The following is a 25,357-nucleotide window of genomic DNA, read 5'->3' as shown; positions in this document are numbered from 1 at the left end:
GGCATGATTGTCAAATGTCACCAAAAACAAAAGAATTGGGCCCTAACCAGGGATCGAACCTGGGACCTCTCCCAGAACGTGATGTCGGAGACAACCCTAAGGGAGAATCATACCGCTAGACCATCAGGGCTACTGAGTCATGATTGACTGGTGATTGGATGCTGGATTCACGGGGAATCGGATTCATATACCTCACCACAGCCACAAATTCCTTCCTGGCCTGTGTCTTTCGTACAGGAAGCGTCAATCCTTCAGCGCTTTGGACCCAAGCACTGCGCTATGCCTCCGACAACGGTGTGGTCACACCAGTAGGCGTACGCTTCAGCTTCCGCCTCAGGTGCGTCTGCAGAGTCTGTCAAACTAACCGAGGGTTACCGGTAATGCAATGCCTCCCTTTCCCAAGGGCAGAATAATAGACTGTTGTTCGGGTAGATCGCTTGACACGTCAGATCGTATCTCGTTCAATAGCGTGATGGAGATCCCAATAGGTGAATGATCTTCAGGAACGATTCCAGGGCGCATTCCACCTGGCTCCCAGGGCAACCAGCCGGCATTGCGCGCCTAACTCGATGGCCGGCAAGCAATCACAAGCAGATGGCTATTCTTAGGGGCAAACGACCAAGGCCTTTCCGGGCCATGCCTAGTACAAGGGCGCTTCCCCAAGCCTAGATGCGGCTCCCTCTATTTGCTGGCGCTGGCGCTCCCCAAACCTTACACAGCCACCAGCCAAGCTTCTGGGAGGGTCGAGTCGTCCGAACTCCCATTGTTTGGGCGGTAAACAGCAACACGCCTCGACCCGCAGGAGCACAACTCTCTCTCCACGTCAAAAGCCTCCAGCAACGGACACTGAACAATTGGCCCTGCAGTAGCAGAAGCAGCCAGTTCCGGAACCGTCGCTTGAGCGGCAGTAGCTTCGTCTGCCTTGACGAGGCCTATGACGCGTTCAGAATTGCCACTGGTCTTTGCTCTCAGCACTGCCCCAGTGGAGAACTCCGACAAAGAGAGACTGTAGCAACAAAGGCGCTTCCTTGGAAGAACCGTGGGACCCAAGAAGAGGGCGGCATGGTGGGAGGGATTTCAAAGAATGTGCCCGCGGTCCAGGAAAAGTGGTGGTTGTGTTCCACCGGGTGGATCGGGTCGCCAAATCCGCCTCGCTGAACGTGGGCTTGGACGGGTCGATGGCCTGCAGCTGGGGAGACCCAGGCCCATCCGTACCTGGCAAGGCAGGCAAGCAGGCTGGCACTCTCCCACTTCCCACTCCTCCCCGGCCATGTACGGGCCGTTGTGCGGCAGCGGCATTGGGATCGGACCACTGTGTGCTGCTAGTACGTATTCTCTAATGAGCTGCAGGTGCACTGCCGAGGAAACATCCTGTGAATATTGGGAAATCAATCAAGTACACTAAACGAAGGGAGCCGAGGGAAAAGGGATGGGATGGTCCATAGGCAATGGTCCAAGTGCCTAACAGCAACCCTCTCTCGATCTCTCCAAGGCTCAGCGCAGATCAGTCACTTCCCTCGGATAAGCAATTTCCAGTCACTCTGCCAGACATGCCCCTATCGAATGATGTTGCAAGAGTTCATGCTTCGATGCTATAGTCCCTCGCTCTCGCCTGAGGCATTCAGACCTCTCCCAAGGAACTTGAAAACTCCGCCTGAGGGGTTTTCAGTCTGCCGAAGGATGCATACTAAGCAACGAATAAGACAAGCAGAATGAGGAAATGGACACCATAGGGCTTGACGTGTAACGTCATGGAAGGCTGACTGTGACGATTCTCGAAGGCCTCGACTTGCCGGTCCTTGAGCATTTGGGTGAGAGATTTAAGTTTATGCATGCGGACACATCCACCGGATCTCCACAGGGAAAAGTCTCTGCTGACTTGGAGCTTGGAAGCTGGAGAAGAGGATGGGCAGTTGTGCGTGTATCTGTCCAAGTTTCTGTCCACTCAAGAAGCATTCGAAAACCCCGAATCAGCCCAGTAAGGGGAGAGGTTTGTGTTCGTTCTGCACGTCGGTCCGCCCACTGCGGACGGGCGGCGTCGATCCTCCCGTCATAGCATGTGTCTCGTTGTGCAAAGTTGGAGTTTGTTGTTCCAAAGCCAAGATTCGGGCTCCAGTCCCAGGTTCCAGGCCCAGTCGCTGGGGCTAAAATGTCAGGTCCAACGCCGATGAGGGTGTGTACACTGCAATGTACCTGGCGGTAGCTCTCTTCCTTCCTGCCGGCATTTGGTGTGTTTATGTGTGTGGGATCCACGGGGCGGACAGACAGGAGGTACTGGACGCTACGTTGTCCAACAGCAACGCAGAGAGTCGGTTCACGTCTCTCTGCGCATGGGTTTTTATTATTATTTTCATTCATTTTGGCGCTCTCGGAGGTTGTCATGTTCCCTATGTGTTTTTCTTCTCCATGTCCACACCCAATGGTACATCCGTCATATCAAACAAATCCAATTTTGGGTTCTCAACTCCCCAGTTGCTTGCCATTGGTAGGCCAGCATGCAACCCGGTTATCGATGCTTGGCTCCTGGTTGGCTTATAGAAATGGTATGTTGCCGTGGGAAAAGCGAGCAGCCGGGTACTTGCTTGGACTCGGTCCGGGACCAAGCTTTGGCTGGGTGTGGCCCTTTTGGAATTTGGCGTGCGGTGAAATTACCTTCCCCACCCCCTTTTCCCGCATCACCGTCCAATCCAGCCCTGGCGCCGGCGGTGCACCATGATCCATCCGCGACCCATATGCTCTCCACCACACGAGTGCCTCCTCGTCCCCCTAGTGGTTTCTGGGACATTGACTCCGAAGGGGGTGTGTGTGCCTCTGCGTCGACAGCGAGAAACAGAGATTGCGCCTGGCCAAACTAGCTGGGCCTGTCTGGCCTTGGAACCAACGACGCGCCCCTCCACATCGCCTAAGCCCTCTCGGTCATCACTTGCTGGGCCAGTTGCCCGTTCTGGGTCCTGTTCCTGGCTAGACAGGGTTGTTGACGGCGGGTGATGGTCTGTGGTGGTAGACGATAGAGCAGGACGCAGGTCTGCGGTGACGACGCCCCTGTCCACGCACACATTCTCCCCCGTCGATCCATGTCTCTCCCTAACAATCGACACATGAGGGCGCATCGAGTGAGATTATTTGCATCTCTTCAAAATGGCCCTCATCTCCCTCCTTTTTCTGCTCTATCCTGGTTTCTGCGTTTCTGTCACCACCACTCTCTCTTCAAACTATCGTCCAAACTCCGCGAGTTATCTTGATAACTCGCTGTCACTCTTTTCCGGACGGGTACATAAGCAAACAAACACATTTCTGCATTCTTAGCACCCACGAAATATACGATTCCTCGCACGAATAACAAGACAGAGACCGCACTACGATAATTGAAGATGCAGCTCACCAACACTCTCGTCGTCCTTTCGGCCGCCCTCACCGGCGTGTCTGCCCACCCTTCTCTGCACGGTCACCAGCACTTCCACGAGCGCCGCACCGTTGACGGTGTTGAGGAGCGCGACCTTACCTTCTTCAAGAACATTCTCCCGACCGCGTCCTCGACTTCGACCTCGGCTTCCGCGACCCCCACCGCCACCCAGGCCGCCGGCGAGTACGTCCCCTTCTGCAACGGCAAGAAGACCAAGCGCGCCACCCTTGCCCAGATCGCCTCCGTTGGCAACACCGGCACCGAGGACGACTGGGGCTGCAACATGCAGGTCATCGACTCGTCCATTGTTTCCCTTTACAACTACACCACTACCTTCACCGCCAGCGATAAGGACTACACCTGCTCGTGCTTCAACAAGATTGGTCCCAAGGGCCTGATCGACGGCTGCTGGTTCGCCGCCATCACCTTCTCCGTCAAGGCGGGTCAGTCCAAGAACGTCGCCTTCGATACCGACTCCCAGGGCTCCTGCGCTTGCGGCGCCGGCACGGAGGTCCCCAAGACCTTCATCGGTCAATTCGCCGGTACCTGGCTCGAGTTTGACTGGGGCTCCGCCGCCAACGGTGGCAACTCTGGTGCCGACGCCTCCGTCCTCGTTGCTGGTTCCCAGAGCCTCCCCTACTACGGCATGAAGGTTGAAGCCAACGGCAAGACCTGCTCGTGGGTCAAGTCTGACGGCTCCAACCAGGACGCCTACATGCCCGGCATGGAGGCCGCTGACGGTGTCGGCTGCAAGGGCTACTACACCGGTCACCTGAACGTCACCCTCGGCGACAACTTCACTGCTTAAGTGGATGGCGGTTTCGCTTTTCGCTTGGTGGTGTCTTTTCCTGCTGGGTGAGTTTTCGTCGGGGAAAGGGGTATCTCCATCCTCACCAATCCGCCACGACGACGAAGCCCGGCAATGCTTCCTTGATTTTGAGAGCTTCTTGACGGCGCATGGGATACCTCTTTTCTTTCGGGGCACATTTTTATGGTGGTGCGACCTTTTTTTGCTGCTGCCCCTCGCGCCCACCACCGGACACATCTGTTTTGGACATTATGCGGATTCTTGCTAATATGGGGAAAAGCGTTTACAAACAAGACGGTTGGTTTAGAGGGACGCTTCGTTCAAGAAACAGTGGTTCCATAAATTCTGGCCCTTCTAGTCTATCCACACATATATCTAGTGTCTGCTTCTTAATGCGACATAAAACTCATCCTTTAAAACTAAGCTTCTCCCTCCTGCGTTTGGTTCCATGTGGATTGACATGCGTGTGCCGCTCATCCTGTCAGTTCGTCTCATGTTAAGGAGGCGCGGTTGCGATCAAGCTTCAAACCTGTTTCGGCTAGGACATGGGGCTTTGTGAACCGGTAAATCGGTACCCGTCTGTGCTACCTGGCTCTTACAGCATCTTCGCATGCCACTGCAGGACAGTACGGCCTCGTCTGCTGGTGCTTTCCTCTCTGTCAGCAATCGACGCATATGGAGCTCGACATCCAACTTGCCTCTCCTTTCGGAAGTCATTTGATTATAAAATGATCGTAGGACTCCTGCAACTCACCTGCCAGCTTAACGAAAACATGCGACGAAGAGGAATTATGTAATTCACCGACCCAAGATGATTGGTTGTAGCGCGCTTCGCGAGAAACTGCTCCTCGATAGACAATCCTACGTCTCCAGCGTGGTTCTCCGATCATGGGCGGTAGGTTCGTTGGCGATGGCACTGAAGGTGGAAACAGCGGCGAGTAATGCCCGAAGTAGATTTTTGGCAAGTACATGTTTAGTCAATCAATGTTGGCTTCGTTTGCGTAGGGTGTTGAATATGGTCCTAATACGTGTAGGTACAATGCGAAGAAAAGTCACGCTTGTTATAGCGTCACTGAGGTTTCCTTGGGATCATCGAATTAGTGCAACCGATGTCTGATAAACGGTCTCTCAGTCTTCCACTATTGCGGCGTGGTTACAGATCGTCGACGCTGAGCCCCGCAGTCGACCGGTCCGCAATCAATCAATTAGCATAATATGACAGCAAGAACGCTTAACGAGCTCTCTATGATGTTGCTGCCTTGCTTGTGATCGAATTAGGCTTTTTCCGGTTTATATACATGTCAAGTTGCACGAAGACTTTTGAATTGTACGTGACATCCTCAAAGATGCGACACCTCACAGCCACATCCACCCGTTGGCTTTCTGTATGCGACCTCTGCCTTCAGTCCACCTTAGCGGCACGCCACTTTTTTGTCTTGCATGCTTCGGTCACGAATACAATAATGCCTCCGGTATTACATTAACTATGTGTTGCTGTCTTGCCTGCTAATGCTGGCAGAGCCAGACCGGGATCGACCGGGGAAGGCTAAGTCTCGGAGGTAGCGTAGTAGGGTCTGCTAAGAAAAAGAAATGAAAAACAAGCAAAGGGGCTTCTGCTAATTAAATAGTAGACAAATGACTGTATCTTGTAGACCCCAAGACTTTGACTATATGTCCACTATAAGCTACTATTAAACACCACATGTGGCTGGTTCGACATCGTGCGAGGTCTTATGAAAAGCCATTGTGGCCAGATCACTAATTTCTTGAGAGCTGACTTACATGTAGTATTCTGCTAATTATTCTAAGAAGTTGCAAAGCAATCCACGTAATTGATAACTCCTTGTCCTTTGTGAATCAGACTGAATTCCGGAATGACACAATGCAAAGTCAGCATTTACATTACCCCACGACTTCAACCAAAGTTAGTGTCTATGCATGTCTAGTTGAAGGGGTAGAACAATAATGATGAGGCGACTAAACAGTTAACTGCATGAGAACAGCCTTTTTCAACTAGAGTAGGGATCTGAACCTTGCATACCTTGGTGTAATTCGTTCATGCCCATGGGTGATTGTATGGCCCCAATCAACTTGAGTTTGGTGAGTGGTTATGTGCAACTTTCCGTCATTCAAAACACTCTCGTCGCCATTGTGTCATGTAGGACACAAAGACAGGTGAGTTTCTGAAACATGGTTTGGCTAGGTTGTTTTACATAATATCATAGATATGGGAGAGACTGAGGACCATCGTAACGTCTTTACCTACGGTAGAATCAATTAAATTCCTAACAATCCATAGCTTCGACGATGTCTTACGTACGACCCACGAATGAGTTTCTGCTCATGTGCAGTTCAATATTTTCAACGTTAGAAATTACTTCAAAGAATATCGGAATGTTCTACAAAACCCAGCCCGGTCGCAAATTGACGTGATTCATTATGAGGTCAACAGCTGATGATGGTCCAGCAAAGTTGACACGGTCAACAATCTGAATGCAAAGCAACCTCGACCGATCGAGCATCTGGCTAAAACAATGTAATAAGTAACTACAAGATGAAAACAATCCTGGACGCAGTCCCCCATATGACAGTGTTTAGCGTGGGAGGAGGACTCTGAGAATATTGTCTATTTGACTTAGGGTTTGGCATTGTGCGTGACTCTCTCTCTGAAGTTTAAGACTGGACATTGCATATGCGACGCATTACGTCCAAGCTCAAATGTATCTTGCTCTTGGTCAGTGTTCATGACTAAGGGCAAACATCTAGCGTTCTGGCAGAGTATCGATCTATCTTTGCGCGCAATGGAGTCTACGATTGCAGAACTTGCACAAAATCCTAGACATTCTAATTAGTATACCATGACCTATATGTGGTCGATGAAAATGAGACTTATGCTAAATGAGTCCAATCCTTTCTTGGAAAGTTCGTGTGCTGGTCCGATGAACCCGGAAACTTCCAGCTATGATGTAATAACCTCTGGACAGTCAAAAGGCTACCACACAGACCCGCTACGACAGACCAGTTCCGTCACACCACCACAACTCCTCTCCTCTCCACGGACATCCGCGAGATAAACCTTTCCCTCGACACTGCAATTATTCTGGCGGGAGATTGACATCGGTACACACGGTGGAACCAACATTCTAGACTCTTACTAGCCTCCCAAGCTTGGAAACCATATTCCTTCACGAACTACTTCGTCGTCGCTATTATCCTAAACACACGAGTCATGTTTCTTTCAAACAAACCTCCCGCGAAACCGCTTCCCCGCTTCCAAACCAACACGCCGCTGGATTCGACCTTTGACAAGGATATCCGCGATACGCATCTTATATATGACTACAATGCCGAAGACGCGAACGGCAAGCCAGAGAAATGGCGCTACGAAATGTGGTTCTTCTCGGATGATCGCATCGTCTACGCAATTCATGGCGGGCCGATGGCGGGCCGCGTGAACTACCAGACAGCGACCTATCAATGTATCCGGCCTGGAGAGCTGTGGCAGGTTAACTGGTTGGAAGAGACGGGGACCGTTTGCTCGTTAGTGTACGACATCCCGAAGCAGAAGATTTCGACGCTCATCTCTTTCTCGAGAGGACATTGGGAGAACCCTCAAGCGGCGCACGGTGACAAGCGCAATCCAGGCGATTTTGCGCGTTGGAGAGTACTGGCGAGGTTTGGGAACCATACTGATAGGTTCATGTTGTCTGAGCAGGCGGATATTGCTGAGAATTTCAAAGGAAGAGGGGATCTTGAACCAATTACAGAGGATGCGCAAACGTTTTGAACGAACTATAGAGTTTGGAGATTATAAAATACTGCCGATCTGTCACTTACCGCTTAGACTATATTTGGGATCACCAGAAGTAAAAAATCACGACGTACTCTGAAAAGAGCATGAAAAAAAAAACATGGCAGCTCCATTGACGTTGATTATAGGCATACAAATCGCAGGTATGGCTTACAGACGGTCGTTTCCTTGATGAATGTCAATATCAGTACACGCAGCATGCGAGTGATTCTTGCCATTAGAAACAGCCTCAAGACAACATCAGGTGTATAAAGAGAGACAATCCATCTAAACCACGAAATATTGATATCCAGATTCTATCCGATTTTATGAGCGGGTTAGTCGTTTGTACTAAACTTAATTGGGTACTCCTATTCGTCGTACATTAACCACACTGAGCCGATCAGGACATTTTTGCAGAGCGAAGCACAGGTTGTTACTCTAGGATATATTTTATACCATTGCAATGTCTCATGGAAAGCTTACTGTTATCGTTGCAAGAACTCAAAACGCGCGCGTTAGAGACTCAACCATTGAAAATCCCTGATTTCTTGTAATCTCACTGCTAGCACTTCTGCAGTTCCCCCATCATTTAAACAGATCGACCTTCTCATTTTCCAGCTGCCATCATTAGTCAGTTATCTTTCTTAAGGGCAGGCTGAAACTCGCTGCACGCAGGACAGCAGACGAAAACGGCAGCAATCAACGGACGGAAGGATTAGTGACATATGTCAAAGTGGAAGCGAACCCGCTTCTATCAATTGTTCAGAATATGGTGTTGTCACCTCAAAATACTGTCAAAATCAAATATACCCAAGCCAAGCAACCAGAAACGAATTTGCCTCCAAATTTCCATCATCAAGAGCTCCTGCTTTAGCAGCAAAAAGAACATATCTGGGGACTTGATTACTTGTTTCTTACTAGGGGACAAGACAATCTTGCTTGATATCCACTGCTTATAACAGACCGCCGTCAACGACTTGGAGTGATAGAGCTACCAAAACCCTTAGCTACCATACTCAGGCGTCTTAATCCAATCGGAATACCCAGGCCTTGTTGTACGATAAGGTCCCCTGTATGATACCCTCCCATGCTTTCTCAATTCCATTCGCGCCCCCGACTCCGCTTCCCCAAGCCAGCTCGAGATCTCCTACAACCTTCTCATTCAGAGACTGCTCGAAAGCGGAGGCGGCTTCCTGAAAATAATTCTTCGCGCCCTCGGCGGCAATTCCGGCGTCAATAACAGCCGTCGTATTGAGCTGGACGGTACCCCATTTCTTCTGTGAGTCCGTTTTTGCCAGGACCTCATCTGGCGATAAGACTTTTGGCTCACCTCCCACCAGAAGGCTACTAATGACCGTTGACCCCGGGAGCGTTGCTTTGATAGACTCTCGCAACTTCTCAGTTACTTTGGGCGGCCCTCCGAAATCCGCGACAACAACGCGCTTTGGTTGAAACTTGGCGATCCAGTCCTTGACTTCCTCTGAAATGAGATTGTCGTAGTTGACTGCTTTGATTTCAAAACTAGCCTCAGGCGCAGGCTTCAAGGTTTGCGGCACAGACGTAGCCTGTAGGAGAGCCAGCGGCCCATTTGTCGGCTTGCGCTTGCGAGCCATGTTCCACGTGAAGGACCTTGCCGTCCTACTTGCTGCGGATAGACTCACAACCACGGCCGAGCTCAAATCACCATCCTTGTCGGTCCATTCCCCGGCTCCGTTGCCTAATGGATGGATCGGCTTAAAATCAGTTGGGTAGGTAAAACGGTTCATAACGTAGCCGCCATTCCAGACGGGGTAGACGTTGGCGAACCACGCCCTAAACTCATCCGACTGCGCCGACTCATCGATGAGGTTGTAGTGGTTGTACATGGTTCCCAACTTTTGCCTGTGCTCGCTGATCTCGCGAAAATGGCCCTTGGGTTCGGCTGGCTCGAGCTTCATATCGATAGGGTGAGAGGAGGTGGGCCAGTACCCGTACATCAAGCCGCCGGCCGGGATGGCGTCAATGGTTGACTCGAGCACCCTTGCGAAACCCCATGCCGGAACAATGCCCCACTCGGCCTGGTTGTTATACGGAGCCGGCGCATCCAAAGGGACTGGCCATGTGCTCCACCACTGCAGTATGTCGCCCATCTTTGCGTAAGTGTAGTTGTTAGATGTAATGCCAATTAGTGATGTGCGGATGCGGATGGAGTAGGCGGCCAACTGGGGCATTGGAAGGTCAATGGCGAGGGTCTCATGCTTAGAAAGATCCCGCTTGGAGATGACGTGGATTTCGGACACCATTTTCTTGATGATTGTTCGAGATAATGATTCGTAGAGAGGAAGAGAGAGGACGATTAGGGACAATTGGGCTGGAATTGCTAAATTGATGTTGAATGTAGGGGTGGGCTGTGCTGTATCGTTGGTGGGAACGTGTCCAATTATAAGGCTGATTAGACTTTATGCCGACACGTCCTACCACCATTCGGGTGACAGCAATCAGTGCCGGGATTTGTATGGTACATATAGGTATAGAAAAGTGGCGGTGATTTTTTTCACCCGATTTGCCCACCTACCTAATTGATCTAGAGTAGTCGGAATTTTGTGGAATTTCGGCTGATCACCGGCAGGAATACTCACGCAACCGGTCTTGGAAGCTACAGAATCTTCCTGAGTCTCATAGGTGCTAACCATAAGCACTGAAGTCCGGGGGTGGATTGGTTGAGAAACACGGCTTTGGGTGCGTGCCCCGTTCGAACGTGTATGAATTTGAGTCATCGGCAAGTCCGGGAAACGGGGAATACCATTTATTGGTTGGTAAGGTCCTTTGGGGATTTGTGTGGGTAGGTGTCAAGGAACTTTGGGAACTGTTCGCTGACAATCTCATATAATATCTCACTCTCATGTGTTTAAGTAAGCACTATGTGCTTGGCACGGCCAGCATGCTGCAGGACGTTGCGGAAGGTGGCAGGAATGGTTAGCACAATAGGACTGGTCAGGATCAGTATGCATGTAACCAGTTGAGATTGCATGTTATAATAACAGTCGAATAAATCTAGCAGGTGTTGGGCGATATACATTAGGCCGTTCCAAAAGCCTTCTGGTGTCCGACCAAGGTGAACCGGTAGTGAACTTTGTTCTCTTTCACCCGCTCAACGGCCTCTTTACATCCCTCCTCAGACATGTCAATTGTTTCGACCCACGGAGCGATGCCCTTCTCCGCCGCTAATTTCAGTAGAGCATTCATCTCCTGATTGTTTCCAATGTGGCTACCAGTCATTTTTGCCGAGTTGGTCGTGAACAGCGCCGCAGGAAATTGAGGCAGAGGCTTGTCAGGTAGACCGACCATGTGGAAATGGCCGCCAACCGTGAGCGTTGATAAGTAGGTCTGAAGGTCGAACTCATTGGTCATATCGGAGCAGTTGAGGATGAAGTCGAATTTGAAGGCATATGGCTTCGCCCAGTCCTTCTCATTGGAGTTGATAACCTCCTTGGCGCCGAGTTTCTTACAGTCTTCAGCCTTGTCGGGAGAGTGAGTGATGGCATAGACCTCTGCGCCTAGAGCCTTAGCCCATTGGACGCCGAGGTGACCGAGGCCGCCGATGCCGACAACAGCGACCTTCTTGCCAGGGCCTACACCGCCACGAACAAGTGGCGAGTACGTTGTTAACCCGGCACACATGAGAGGTGCGGCGTCTTCTGACTTTATCGCGTCAGGAATCTTGAATGTGAAATACTCATGAGCGCGGATATGGCTGGCGAAACCGCCGTGTGCTTGGCTGCCATCCTCATACGTGGCGTTGTAAGTGTCTGATAGTCAAGTAAGTAATGGTCATTAGGAGTAACTCGGCAAGCTCTGGAGGGATTTATACGTACCAACCAAATGAGGGCAATAGTTCTCATTCTCGTTCTTGCACTGGTCGCATTTCAAGCAAGCCCATACCTGAGCTCCAACACCCACCCTGTCGCCAACCTGAATGTCATTCACACTCTTTCCAACGGCAACCGCCTTGCCAACAACCTTGATGTCCGTTAGATTTCACACCTACCACATCTAGTTATGGGGAAACGTAAGACATACCTCGTGGCCAACACACAGGGGACCCTCGTACTCACCCCAGCCTCCAGTGATAGTATGCACATCGGATCCGCAGACACCGCAGCATTCGATCTGCACATCAATGTCGCGATCTCCAAACGGTTTAGGAGTGAGTGTTTCTTTCTTGAACTGATTCCAGCTTTTCGGGCCTGAAACACAGAACCCTTGAAACTTCTCGGGATAGCTCATTTTGATTGATGTTAGTGTTGATATTCGTGCTTTGATGTGACTTCGTAATTCAGATCGTAGATTCTGGGTACGCTAGATGTTCTCAACTGCACGCTGTTTCTGTTTATATAGGCACGACAGTTCATCATGACGTCTGTCTGATTTCCGCCTGGTTCCCCGCCTATACCTCCGGACTAAACACCAACCCATACAGGCAACACTCAACCAGACCTCGGCCACCTTCTCAGAGCGTAATTAGTGCCTTTCGCCAATCGAGGTCGTTAACCATTGATGACGTCTATGAAGTGTCTGTCATTGTTTCGGTAAGGGACTGGGAACCCTGTGCTAATGTAGGAGATAACTCCGGGTGTTAACAACCGGAGGCGCTTGATAACGAGCTAAATACACCCTTGGCCCCTTGGGGCCAATCCATTTCCGGATTGGGAGACGTGCCGAAAGCCTCATGACGACAGACTTCTCTCATCAACACAGCCTAGTAGCTCAAATCTGTAGTGCAACAAGTCGGTTTCCGAGCCTAGAATATGCGAATTGTCGATCTTGATTGGAATTTCGATTCTCAATCAAAGCAAAAGCACAGGTCAGAGCCTCACCAGGGGCTAGCAGGTTCAGGGTATTTTTTCATTAGCATGGCCCAATGAGGAGGCACTACTGACATCGGATGTGGGACGACTCGGCTGTATTTGATAGAATATGGAAATGTGACGTGTTTGCGAGAAGATGACAACCATGATCTTACTTACTGATAGGCGAGTGTTTGAGGCCATTGAGATTGGTTGGTCGATGCTGAGTATGCATCAGGGTAAGCCGCATCTGTTCTAAAGCCATTATCGGCTTCTGCCTTTGTAATCACAATTAAGAGGTTTGCTGATGCTAGCGCCGGCACCTAAGTTATGATTATCTTCCGATCTATTGTCACCTTCAACTGACAGCCTGTGGGTTTTTTCAACGCCTTGAGCTACTCCATGTAATTACGATAGTGAGGCCAAGAAAATACACTCAGTTGAAGACTTCAGAACCCTGTTGGTTGCCAACTCCGCTATAGTGCCCTCAAACCCCCACTGCCAAGTCATCCTTCACTGGGTCAGCGAAACACCAGCACAACAAACACGACCAAGGCTTCTCCTACAGCTAGTCTTGCTAGACATATCCACAGATATTGATTGTGTCACCGGAGTTCAGAATCTTCTTTTTTACAAGAGCTTTTTGATGTCGTGAAACCCAAACAAGTGTGATTCCAAACGATGACGAGCAAGGTGTCATTAGAGAATTGTTGCATTGGTGAAGTTTTTGCCAGAGTCAATAAGCGTCAAGACAGGCGTTGATCGGAAATCCAGCTGCTCCTGCCACACCGGCGTCTGTCGTGCCGTGCAGAAGTCTTGCAATGGCACCAGGTTGCACATTAGGCTGGCCTTATTGGCAACTACCCGTTTAGGGGTTCGTTGCACGCTTTCAATCTGGCTGGCGGCACTCTTTAGCCGCATGGGTTCCAAACTCGCCCTCTTTTCGGCTTGGAGGCGATCCAACGTAAGCTCGCTTGCAATGTCTGCAACCCCTGTTGGCCGTGAGATGGAGTCGGCCATTTTACGAAGGATTTCGCCTTACGCCGCTAGCCGGTTGAATGCTTATAAGGAAACATCAACCAGGCAGCTGCTTCTTTAAAGGCGGTTTCTCCTGCGGTGCCCCTTTTTCAACCTAGTATCTTCACGATTCCTTGGGCCAGTCATCTCGGAAATGGCATTGCAGTCTACCGCATGGGCTTCCAACTCAAGATCGTCAATTCTGGACTCGGCCACCGATGGCCTTACTCCGGTACCGATCCTGAGTCGCGAGAAGAAGAGGTGCACACCACATCGACCCCTGCATCAGCTTCTTGACTAACGATCAGGTCGTCAGTATGCCAGGAATGTCTCTTCGGATCGCGACATTTTCTTTAGGAAAGCGACCGCAGGGCAAAAGAACATGTGTAACCAAAGCCAGATCAGGCTGTATTACATGCAAGTATGTTTTTGGGTCCCGACTATCTCTCAAACGACATTCTAAATCCGTGTTGTCAGACGACGCCATGTGAAGTGTGATGAGACCCGGCCTTTTTGCCTCAAGTGCACAAAGTCATCGCGAGGCCCGAGAGTATGCGAAGGATATCCACCAGAGCGGAAACCCCCAAATCGCCACGATCCCTGCCGGATCGTCTCCAAGGGAACATGGCGAACAAGCTCACCCGCCATCCTCATGGAGCCAGGCTACGAAACGACATTGTTCACCGATCCAAAGGAGAGAGTCTACTTCGATTTTTGGCAGCAACTAGTCACCAATATCTACCTGTTCCCGAACGACGTCATGCAGCGAGTCGTTCCGCAGCTCGCACGTCAGGAGCCGGCCATCAAACATGCTGCTCTTGCAATGGCTGGGATGGCCCGATCTCATGTCCCGTCATATGCGCCTCGGTCCACAACAGAGGCTCCTACCGACAACCCGCATTACGAGTTCGCGTTGCAACACTATGCCCGCGCCATCAAGCTTCTTCGCAGCTCTCAGCCATCGAGCGAAAACATGCTTTGGGCCATCGTGTGTTGCGTGTTGTTCGTCACATTTGAATGCCTCCATGGAGATCGCACTGCGGCTTTGTCGCATGTCGATCATGCCTACAAGATGATGGAAACATACTTCAGCCAGAGATCGCTGGTTGAAGACGGTCGAGTGACAGACTCTATCCGCACGGTATGTGACGATGCTGCATGGGTGTTTCAGGGTTTGACGATGCAACCGTGGTCGCATAACGTGTTTCATTCCAAAGATCTTTCTCGAATCAGTTGGTGTTGTCGCGGCAAGAAGGCTGCGTTCGCTGTTGATGAGATGCCCCCCAGATTTACAGACATGCAAATGGCTCGTCGATGGTGGAGAGTTGTACAGCACCATACATGCCACAGATGTCCTATCTATACGGAGATCTACGTCGAAGGTATTTCCGATGACATGCTCTTAGACAGCTACGTACGACCAGCCTTCTCGCCGACCCACATTGAGAAACTGGCGGCTCTCCGTCCGGAATTCCTGAACCGTCTTCGAAGATGGAACACCGCCTTCCAAGCCTTATACGACGGACTGCGGTCACGCCAGCACCTCCAAAAAGCTGACTACTTGGTATACATTGATGCTTGCAACTTGCGCTTGCAATATCTCACTCTCTGGAACGAAGTCTCTACTTTGAGTTACCAAGACATTCGAATGACTATCATCTCAACACCGTCTTTTCGGGAGATGGTGCAACTGAGTCGAACTATTCTGGAGGGTCAGTCAAATGGCGTTGATGGCGGCAATACCTTCAGTATGGACAACGGGCCTACGTGGCCACTTCTAGCTACCGCTTGCCGATGTCGGGATGCCAGCATCAGACTAGAGGCGACTGAGTTACTGGGCAAACATCACCGCCGCGATGGCTTGTGGGATAGTATAATATGCCACGGCGTCGCGAGAAGGAACATGGCAATAGAAATAGAGAACGCCATGACGGGAGACGAAGATGAACAGTGGTCACGCATGTCGAGACGAGAGTTACGCTTCAGTCAAAATGGAAAGGTGTCTGGCAAACTATTCAAATGGGATCCTCGTCGTGGCAAATGGCTGCACGTTGAAGAGCCTCTGGATATGACCCTAATTGCTAAGCTGAGCTGAGAGCTCTGAAGATAACAACACCTCAAGCGATGTATGAGCTTATAGAGCAGAACAATATCGATGCTAACTGCAAGACATTATGTAACATATTCCGGCCGTCTAAGATTCGCTTGATTCCCTCCTGCCTCTTATTTTAACCACTGTTCTTGCTTTTCTGGCAAGGTGAACCATCGTGACTTTCGTCCATTGCATCAAGCTTGTCCAACTGTTGTGTTACTAGTGTGTGTGATTTGCGCCTAGATCTTGAACTGTCTGTGTTCCCTGATAAAGCCGAGGTGAGACGCTTCTTCTTCTCTGACTGCCCAAGGATGAACCTGACGAAGAACTGGCGGAGATTCGGTATGCTGGCCGTGAAAACCCCTACGTTTAGCTCAATGTCGGACCAGATGACACTGGGCATCATGGCAACTAGACGCGGCATTTTGTTAGTTACCCCAATGAGGGCTGGTGGCTCAGGTATCATTAACATACCTGTCGGGTTCAGGGGATCTTTACGAAAATCCAAAATGGCTGGAATACGAATGATACTCACAATAGTGAGACTGAAGATGATTACTATGTCAGCTTTGGTTGTCTGAAGAGACAAAACGCAGATAAGCAAGGCGAGCACTCACAAAAGGCCAAGACTGAACATGGACATGATTGCAATCTTCTTGCGTCGCGCCAAGTTCATGCCCCAAATCTGTGTGGCTGGCAGAACAAGCATCCATAAGTCCAAGATGATGTTTATGGCCGCGTGCGAAAGGGCAAGTTGGACAATGTCGATGCATTTCCCTGTGGCTTCGCCTGTCCAAAATGTCCAAGCTAGGCTTATCGGTTGACATTGAAATAGACCGACGAAGATAAAGATTATCCCGCTCAGGAAGTTGATTCCCAGGGTGATCCAGAGTGCAAGGCGGATCTTCTCATCGGGAAGATGAAATATTCGAAGGTACATAAAGAGAATGGATGCCTTGACCATGTCAATGCAGGAGTGGTACAACGTTTGTAAGGCGTAGAAGGCCTATCCGACTATGAGTCAGAACCAACGAGAGGAGGAGCCAACAGAAGAGATGAAACAAGGATCGGGACGTGTAGTGCAGACGTTACCTTAAAATAGTTGGTGATTTGATTATCGGTGAGAGTCCAGAGGTCCCTTCCAGCTCCGTTGTGCTCCACTAGCCCTGGCTGTCAGAAGACCTTCAATCCGAAACAAGAGTCTGATTGGGAACGTACGATAGATATGCAAAGATGTGTACGCCACGAGAAGGAGCTTGGCTCATGTTTTAGCGTCATGTTGACTCCGTTTGGACCGGTTCCTACTCACATATGCCACAAGAATAGTGTAATCATCGAGACCCCATGGAGATAGTCGCGCGAACTTGGTTATGATACGAAGGACGATCGAGAGAGTAGGTAGCAAGATGAAAACAACAATACGGGCGACTCTTGTCGCTGGTGCCCCATCATGCAGTGGAAAGTCGCACGCCGTCCAGGTGATGTTCTGCGATTCTAGAGAGCTGTCAGCCGAATTCATTGTGTCATTGCAATGGGAACCTTTCAGGGTTTTCTACCTAGTGCGTACTTCAGCGGGCAGCTCATGACGATGCAGCCCTCCACGTATTTGAGGAACCCTTCATCCTGGCACAAACATGTCTGATCGGCCGTGTGGCAGCTCGTCTGGTTGAGGCCTGACAAGAGACATGGTAGCTTTATCACGCGTCAATGGTGAACTCGTCATTTGTCGAGAAGGTTGGTCTTCTTACAGCGCAATCAGGGTTATCATGCAGATCAATACCAGGAGTGTCAGGGAGCGAGAGGTTTTGGCCGAATGCCGTCGTTGCCGTGCAGAGCGTCAAAAGTAGCAAAGCCAGCCAACTCGACCGCATGGCGACCGAAGGTAAAGGGTCGAGTGGCTCTGATATGCGATGGTTGCGCGGTCAGGAGCAAAGCGCTGCAGGCCCTGAAGAATTGAGTGAGTATGGCGTGCGCGACAGGATATCGAGGTGCTTGTTTTAATATTTGGTAAACTCTGCAGACTCGGGCGAGCAAGTAGTATGAAGAAGAAAGAGTCCTCGGTTTCGAAAACGTATCCCCCAACTTCCGGGCAACGGGCACGCATTCCAGACAGAGGCCTTCAAGATTCGGCGCTGTTTGCCGGAGGTCCATTTCTAGTGGCTTGGACATCTCCTTCCAGACAGACCCATTAGTCGTTTTCGGCCGCAATGCTTTGGTTTCGGGTGATGTCTTGGGCGAATTTTCGTATTGCCTAGCAAACAGGGCGTAGATGGGTAGCCGGATGAGCAGTGTCTCGACAGATCGAAAGCCGGATCCAGCCTAGCTTCGCGAGGCAAGTCCTTTACCAAGTCCACCAAGATCTGATGCGCATGCCGAGCTGAGAAGGGTCATGTCTCACTAGTTTGCGTTCCTTACCGGCAACGTACCTGGCTGACCCGACCTGCCGGGTTATCCGCACCACAGTCATGCAAAACGACAGCGGCAGTTATTGAACCATCTTGAGACAGCGTAGTGATTGAATAAACGTGTGCAGCAAGGGCTTTTAAGTTTTGGTCCAACGGACGGTCTTGGCGAGCGGCAGGGAGCGGCCCCATATTTGTTGCGATTCGCCTGCATACCTATTGATGTCAGCCTTATGCGTGCTTAATAACTCTTCGTATTGGACGTTGATCGATTTCTTTTAAGCATATAGATTACAAAGAGTACCAAAGGGTTCTCCAGACTGGTAGATCTACAAGGAGATGGCATCATACTTGGTTGATCGCTGTTCCATACTTTCTCGGATGCAATGGCAGACACTATAATACCTACTTAGTCTCCATCATTTAGATCTGGGACAATACAAAATACTGAAGGCTTATAACATATATTTTAGTCTAGCTACCGCTTTGAACACCTTGGAACTTCCGCATCATCCGGTTCCCATGTTACTTAAGGCAACCATGGCTGTGTTTTTCGACCTCGGCTCTCCTCAGGTTGTCGTTCCTACTCACTTTGCTATTTTTTAAGCAGCATGAATGATTTTTGACATCTTTGAAATAAAGCGCTTTTTCCAGACACCCCATTCAGCGAGACAGTTTGGACCTGATTGATGAATGTTTATGATATGGCATAGCGTTTGGAGAAGCTCCCTCGCTGAGATACTGAGCAAGGAAGCCGGATCGGATCTACGCATTGCCGTTTCGCCTGACTCTGATTTAAGGACGCTGTGATGCGCCACTTGAGTGGTTAACATAAAAGGATTAAATGTCCAAAGACGGACTGTATTCCCAGTCTTGCATGGCGGATGAATTTCCCTACCTGGGTTGGTCAAAGAAGTACTGAAAATACCAAGTCTAGGAGCAGCTGGGAATATCCAGTATTTTGTGCAAGCTTGAGCAACATGTAGAGCAAACTACGCTGAAATCAGAACATCAGGTCGAGTTTCTTCCGTATGCAAGCTGTGATGCTCCAGGATGCGGACCACTACTTCAAGCAGACTCATTAAATAGAATGTATGAACAAGAGGGCCTCCCGAACAGTAGGACGTCGTAACTCTATACGCCTCCCAAAAGTATATACTCGTGACATGCTAAAACAAACCATCGTGAAGACCCTCTACGGCCCTGACTTACCCCGTCAAGTCGATCACCTCCACCTCCTGGACCGCAAACTCCCTACTCAACCTTGCTTCCAACCAACCCCTATACCCAGCAAACATGCCCACCCCCTTCCAAAGCTCACAAAACCCACTCATGGCCTCCATCCTCTCCCTCTCCACCTCCTTTTGCCTCCCCTCTCTCCACTTCCCAAACATGCCGCCCTCAACAATCCCCCTCTCGCCCAGGCCCCAGACGAACTTGGCCTCGCAAACGGGACAAAAGTACGGCGGCTGCCTCCCGTCCTCTCCCAAGCCGCTGGTGCCTTGCATTACGCAGGCGTAGTACACGCAGTGGTCCAGCCCAAGGCAATGTCCAACTTCGTGTGCTGCCGTTCTCGCGACGCGTGCGAACCACATGCCCCTCAAGTCTTCTTCCTCGGCGCGTCTAGGAGTGGTTCTCGGAACGAGGACATCCCTCGATGCCTCGATGGCAGCGCCCATCGCTGTTCCCCTAACCTCCTTGAAATCGACCGTGGTCTCCCCGTCGTCATCGTCGCCACCATTCCCCTTCCTCTTCGCCACCTTCTTCTTGCCCCCCGAACCTTCGCCAGTCTGCCCGTTCTCAAGAGCGTCCTGCTCCTCCCACCACTCCACCGCTTCAACCACAAACCTCTCACAGTGCGACGCGGGCCACATGTGCCCCCTCTCTACCCCCTGGATTCTGTCCATCGCCGGCCGGTACCGAAAACTCGACACCACGCAGATCCGGCTCCCGCCAAACGCCCTCCCGCAGCAAAAGTCATCGTCCTCGTCCTCGTACAGATCCTGAGCGACGACCATGCACGCGGCATACGCGTCCTCGGGCAAGATGGCCATGAGCGCGTCGAGCAGGTCGCAGAGGTTGAGCTGCATCCGCGCCAGATCGTCCGGCGACGGCCTCGCGCGGATGCCCACCACGGATCCGCCACCCGTCTCAAGGCCGATCGTCATCTTCTTCGGCTCCCCTCCCGCGGGGCGTTCGTCGTCCTTCCACTTGACGAACCGCAGCGGCGCCGGGAGAGGTTTCACGGGGAGCGGGTGGTAGAACGCGGAGAAGTACCCCATCACATCCGCCGCCTTGGGATGCTCCAACTTATCCGATGCAACAGGCGGCTTCGCCCCCGAGAGATCAGGCGAGGACCAATCCCTCATGAAGGCCGCGCTCTCGTCGATGGCAGGAACGTCGGCAACGTACAGCGTCTTCCGCTCCGGCGTGATCGGATTCCGCCAGTGCCCCGACGCCCAAGACCGCAGGCTCTGCGTCTCGTACCCCGGTTCCAACGCGAGATCATCGTCGGGAAGGACGAGCGGGCCCGGAAACGTGGCCGGGTCCGGTGCGGAGACGTCGGATGCGGAGTTGGCGGTGGCCCTGCCGGAGCGGGTCGCCGCGGCGACGCGTTTCTCGAATGGAACGCGGACGAAGCCGGCTTTCTTGCGGCCGTACTCCGAGGCCTCGACGATGATGGAGTCGTGGGGACAACCTTTGGGACGTCGGCGTGGTGCCATCGTTGTAGTTGAGTTAAGGGAGATGGACGCGCAGCAAGTGTTCACGCGTCTTTGGGGCGGCTTTATTTCTATAGACTTCGGCCGCGTCTCATCCGCCGGCGCTCTCACCGACGAGTTGCTGCTGTGCCGCAAAGTCGTGAGTCACGTCCCACAGAACTGCACAAAGATCACCGTCAAAGTCTGTAAAGCTCTTGGATCAAACCGTTAAGCCGCTCGATTCGGATTTGGCGTTGCCAAATAGCCCCGCTTTCAGCGCTGCTGCCTACAACCCCAAAGCCACGGCTCCTTCAGCCTCATGCGTTCTAGGCATCAACTCCTCGCTTCTTGTCAACATCAATCAAACTACGGAGCAGACTGTTTCGCGAGGGGTTTCAATGCAGCACCATCGTTGCCCGTACTGGTCTAGATACCCATAGCACATGCCAAAGACGCTCTCTCACCATTGCTCGACCCTCAAACTTTTGCTCCCACGGGAGTTGCCCTTCCAGCACAAACCAAACATCAACAAAGCGGGCATCAACAAGCCTTGAAGGAGGGACGTCCAGAAAGCCTCTTGCATCACTCGATCCGAGAGTATGGCGCCCTCACCGGTCATGACAGAGTCCATCTTCGCCACGGGCGTCCGTTCACTGTCTCCCAATCGACACCCCAAAGGGCTTGGCGAAGCGCATCTGCATTCTAGATTGGGAACCACGCAACTCCTGGCCTCACCTCAACCCTTCAACCTGCAGCCCTACTTACAAATGACGCCGTCAACAGCGTCCCAGCGACTGCTGAAGTCCCTCCGAATCCGCTTCCCGCTCGGCCGGGTCTGGTCCTACCTCGCCCTGCGATGTCGTGCTTTGCCACGCCTAAACGCCTCGCCGAGGTTGACTGAAGTCTGACGCTCGCGTCGCGCTTGCGCTCACGCAAACAAACACAGCATAGGCCCCCTCGAACGACATACCCGCGCCCGCACCGCACCGCATCAAAGATCAATCGATCGCTGCTTCCCAAGTCCCCGTCTGCGAGAGACGCCCTAGCGTGATGCGCCCAGGACCTTATCGTAAGCCCTGGGCCTGAGCCATGAACCGACCCATGGCCGTGATGACAGGAGGGTGAAGATGACGAACTTGGCGGCTGGGGCCTTGTGGAAGACAGACCCAACACCACCGTCACGACCATAACCTCGCGCCAACCGTCTGCCTCCCGCACATCCCGAATTCCCCGATGCGCCCCGGCCCTCCCGCGACCACCCACCAGTGATGGACGAATGGGGTGACGCCACACGAGAAGGCAGGCCGGATGCTCAACCCGAAACTTAACCCGCGCATCGGTCTTGTCCTCTTCCAGCCGTCGCAACATGGCTATCCAGAGCCTCTCACGCGCCACTCGTCGCGGACAAAAAAACTGAAAAAAAATAGATCGTTGCAGTATCTCGTGTGAAGCAAACGAACCATACAAACCTCCCTATTGAAAGGGCCGCCCCCGCGTCGCACTACGTTGATTGGGGGTCGAGGAGCGACCCTGAGAATTCCATAGGATGAAACCAGCCGTCTTCTCCGGAATGCCACCTCCGCGAACCGCGGGGGCCACGACGCTGGCCGAGCGCCTCTCACACATACGCGCATACGCAGCCCCCACGGGTGAGAAGGGACGAACACCCCATCTCTAGAGAACGGACTCGCAAGATAATATTTGGCTTTCCGTCCTTTCTTTTTTTTGCTCCCGCCCTTTTCCAGGACGCAAGTAAGACGGCCGTAGAGTGTTGTCATGGCTCAGAACCGCAGGGTCTGCTCGTGCCCCCTATCCAAAAGAGCCCTGCATTCGCAACGGTCAAGTCAAGGTAGGCAGACCTCAGGACATGGCATCGCTGGCCCACACACGTGGCCCAATGGGCTCTCGCGACAGGATGCAACGTGATGGGCGCGGCAGCCTCGCGGAGAGAGACGTTGTTGAGCGGCAAAGCTGGGCGCCAGCAGTGCGCCTGACCAGGTGTTGGGCAATTTCCTCCCTTCGCCCCCCAAAGTCCGCGGACCGCCATGGGCATGTTGCGCGCGCGTGCTCCTTTGACGCCTTTCATGCATCTCAAAGGCTATCAAGAAACCCCGTTTAGGTCGAACGGAAGCACCCGTTTCGTCATGACCTATCATCTTTCCACGGTTGGGATCGTCCGCGATCTGACTTCTGACTGGAATCCACCTCGGTATGGCCATACTAGTTGAGAACATCGGAACATCTTCCAAGCTCCCTGGACCAACAAGTGAGCCCGGCGCGCATAGAGTTAGTTGAGCAGTCCCCCATCAGTGCACCGATTACCCCAAGGTTCGCAACGATCGACTCCGGGGGGGTTCAAGTAGGATGATGTCTTGCAGCAAAGCACCTCGTCGTCAACACCCAAACGAGCAACAAAAGTCCTCATCGCGTGCGTCGACGGGTGTTGAACGGTCCCGCGGCCTTGGTGGCGCCGAGCTTTTGCATCAACTTGCGTTCGCGCGTCCCCCTCGGGCCCGAAGGCCCTAGCGCCAAAGAGGTCCAAGCTGCCACGAGGGGGGGTTCAACGGATGCCGTGTAAGTCAGCCAAAAGAGACAGAAGCGCGCACCACTCGGCCACTCGCGTCTTCGCGCCCGCCCAACAGTCGCCTCTGCAATTGGTCGGCTTTTGTTCCGCTGCACGCTGGTACATGCTTCGACGTTCAGCATTGGGTTCGACGCTGCATGGCAACAGTCCGGATTGGTGGTTGAGGATGAAGCTTTTTCGGTGGTGGCATATCGGAAATGAGGCCTCGGTCGATTGACTTTGGCGTTTGCAACCATTCGAGACTTTGTGGTTCCCTAGGCCGCACGCCAAAGAAACCCTGCTGCGAGAGGCTTCGAAACAGCTCGTGTTCGTAGGATTGCTCCTCCAGACGGTAACATTCTATTTGGGCCCGGATTACTCTGTGGATACTACACCCGCATTTGAATCTGACGTGCACCAAAGTCGTGACACAGGGTTGGCGCCGATATATCCCGCGCCTCGGGGGGCATCGTGCGGCGTCCAGAGAACGACCTATTGCCACTTGCCGCACCATAAGGATGGCCAAACGACAGCAACCACAAGCAAGCAGGACCATGGCAACCAAGCACTGCGGAAAGACGCTCGAGCCCCATGCGACGGTTCGTCGTTTTTTGGCTCCGAGGTGGCCCCAGCTGATCGAAACCACCGTCTTCCATGACGGGAAAGGCGCATATAGGCCGAGAAGCCATCTGCAAACCGCACATCAGTCTCTTCACTCGTATCTGCTCGTGTCAGGGCAGGCCAAGCAGCGAGAGTTTTGGGTTCGATGGAGCCATCAATAGCAGTGCTCATTATCAAGTGGCAGTTGGAAGAGGGCGCCCAGATCACGCGACAGCGGCCTCTCATCCGGGTGTTGCCCAGGAACCTACAAGACCGCGCAAATCGCACCCTGTCGCAACGGAAGGCTTGCGGCGAGAACGCCACTTTCCAAGCCACCGAACCCCCTCTCGATCCCCAAAGATAGAAGCAGCCTGGCGCCACTGTATCATGAGCTTCGGGTGCCGTCGGGACTGGAGAAGACTGGGAAAATTCTGACATGTTTCTATGTTTCTGTTGAGATCCGAGAGACGGACGGCATGCCGAGCGGGGCTTGCGGCTTGACGGTACGAGGGGGAGCGCCCTACGACTCCTCGTCCTGGCGACCGGTGACTTTTCCATTCCGCATGCAGACTTTTTTTTCTCTTCCAAACCACCGACGATCCACTGTCAAATGCTGCAAGGTTGACGAAATTTTCTGTTTGCCCGAGTCCAGCCCGGTCGAATGGCGCTGGTCTTCCAGGTTCATCTGCAAGACCAAGAACCCCCCAATATCCACCTCCGCGTCGGAGTGCTGTTCGGTCACAGTCCCGTCAGGACTCCTCGGCGCTCGCCCGCGTCCAAAAATCTCTCGACAAGGGTGCTCGCAACTTCACATGCAAGCGTGCAGAATGCCCATGCCATGCCGACATTTCTGGGGCCCTCGATGCAACCGCGCTGCCAGACTTGGGATCGAGCACTGCGTTATAAGGCTTCCAGCAAAAGCTTCCACTAAAGCCCTAAGGCGCGGCCTGGCACCGGGATGGTAGCCCGTGCTGCCCGTCGCCCTCGCTTCTGTCTTCTTTGCAGTCGCAGGCTGGGCCAGGACGAATGGACGGCGGATCCCACCCTCCATCAGGGCACGACTAATGCAAGGGACACGAGACATTGCGAAAAGCCCTCATCGCCAATCCAGGTACGGTACCGATGGGATTTGCAAAAACCGAGCTCAACAGGTG

At 52.3% G+C, this 25,357-nt stretch overlaps 6 protein-coding genes and 1 non-coding gene across 7 annotated transcripts; 3 read left to right on the top strand and 4 right to left on the bottom strand.

Moving 5' to 3' along the window:
* Positions 1-38: 38 nt before the first annotated feature.
* On the bottom strand, positions 39-130 carry ColSpa_tRNA_115. The gene is made up of 2 exons: positions 95-130; positions 39-74 (listed from the first exon to the last, which is right to left on the bottom strand). It is a non-coding gene; the product is annotated as a tRNA-Pro (tRNA).
* Positions 131-3,371: 3,241 nt separating this feature from the next.
* ColSpa_04434 (allergen Asp f 4) lies at positions 3,372-4,211 on the top strand (the record flags this gene model as incomplete). The annotated part of the gene is made up of 1 exon (XM_049270646.1): positions 3,372-4,211. The coding sequence occupies one exon, from the start codon at positions 3,372-3,374 to the stop codon at positions 4,209-4,211; it is 840 nt and encodes a 279-aa protein (XP_049126603.1).
* A 3,229-nt stretch (positions 4,212-7,440) lies between these two features.
* On the top strand, positions 7,441-7,998 carry ColSpa_04433 (uncharacterized protein; the record flags this gene model as incomplete). The annotated part of the gene is made up of 1 exon (XM_049270645.1): positions 7,441-7,998. The coding sequence occupies one exon, from the start codon at positions 7,441-7,443 to the stop codon at positions 7,996-7,998; it is 558 nt and encodes a 185-aa protein (XP_049126602.1).
* A 1,031-nt stretch (positions 7,999-9,029) lies between these two features.
* ColSpa_04432 (uncharacterized protein) lies at positions 9,030-10,286 on the bottom strand (the record flags this gene model as incomplete). Its single annotated transcript, XM_049270644.1, has 1 exon — positions 9,030-10,286. The coding sequence occupies one exon, from the start codon at positions 10,284-10,286 to the stop codon at positions 9,030-9,032; it is 1,257 nt and encodes a 418-aa protein (XP_049126601.1).
* A 775-nt stretch (positions 10,287-11,061) lies between these two features.
* ColSpa_04431 (NADP-dependent alcohol dehydrogenase 6) lies at positions 11,062-12,270 on the bottom strand (the record flags this gene model as incomplete). Its single annotated transcript, XM_049270643.1, has 3 exons — positions 11,062-11,792; positions 11,859-12,003; positions 12,064-12,270. 3 exons carry the CDS (start codon positions 12,268-12,270, stop codon positions 11,062-11,064), a joined length of 1,083 nt encoding a protein of 360 aa, XP_049126600.1.
* Positions 12,271-14,499: 2,229 nt separating this feature from the next.
* Positions 14,500-15,942, top strand: ColSpa_04430 (uncharacterized protein; the record flags this gene model as incomplete). Its single annotated transcript, XM_049270642.1, has 1 exon — positions 14,500-15,942. One exon carries the CDS (start codon positions 14,500-14,502, stop codon positions 15,940-15,942), a length of 1,443 nt encoding a protein of 480 aa, XP_049126599.1.
* Positions 15,943-19,549: 3,607 nt separating this feature from the next.
* Positions 19,550-21,064, bottom strand: ColSpa_04429 (archaemetzincin-2; the record flags this gene model as incomplete). Its single annotated transcript, XM_049270641.1, has 1 exon — positions 19,550-21,064. One exon carries the CDS (start codon positions 21,062-21,064, stop codon positions 19,550-19,552), a length of 1,515 nt encoding a protein of 504 aa, XP_049126598.1.
* Positions 21,065-25,357: the final 4,293 nt, after the last annotated feature.

Source organism: Colletotrichum spaethianum (genome assembly GCF_022836535.1).
Source record: "Colletotrichum spaethianum MAFF 239500 DNA, contig09, whole genome shotgun sequence".
NCBI lineage: Eukaryota > Fungi > Ascomycota > Sordariomycetes > Glomerellales > Glomerellaceae > Colletotrichum > Colletotrichum spaethianum.
The sequence above is the reverse complement of the archived record's forward strand: the minus strand, read 5'-3'. Positions and strand labels throughout refer to the sequence as shown.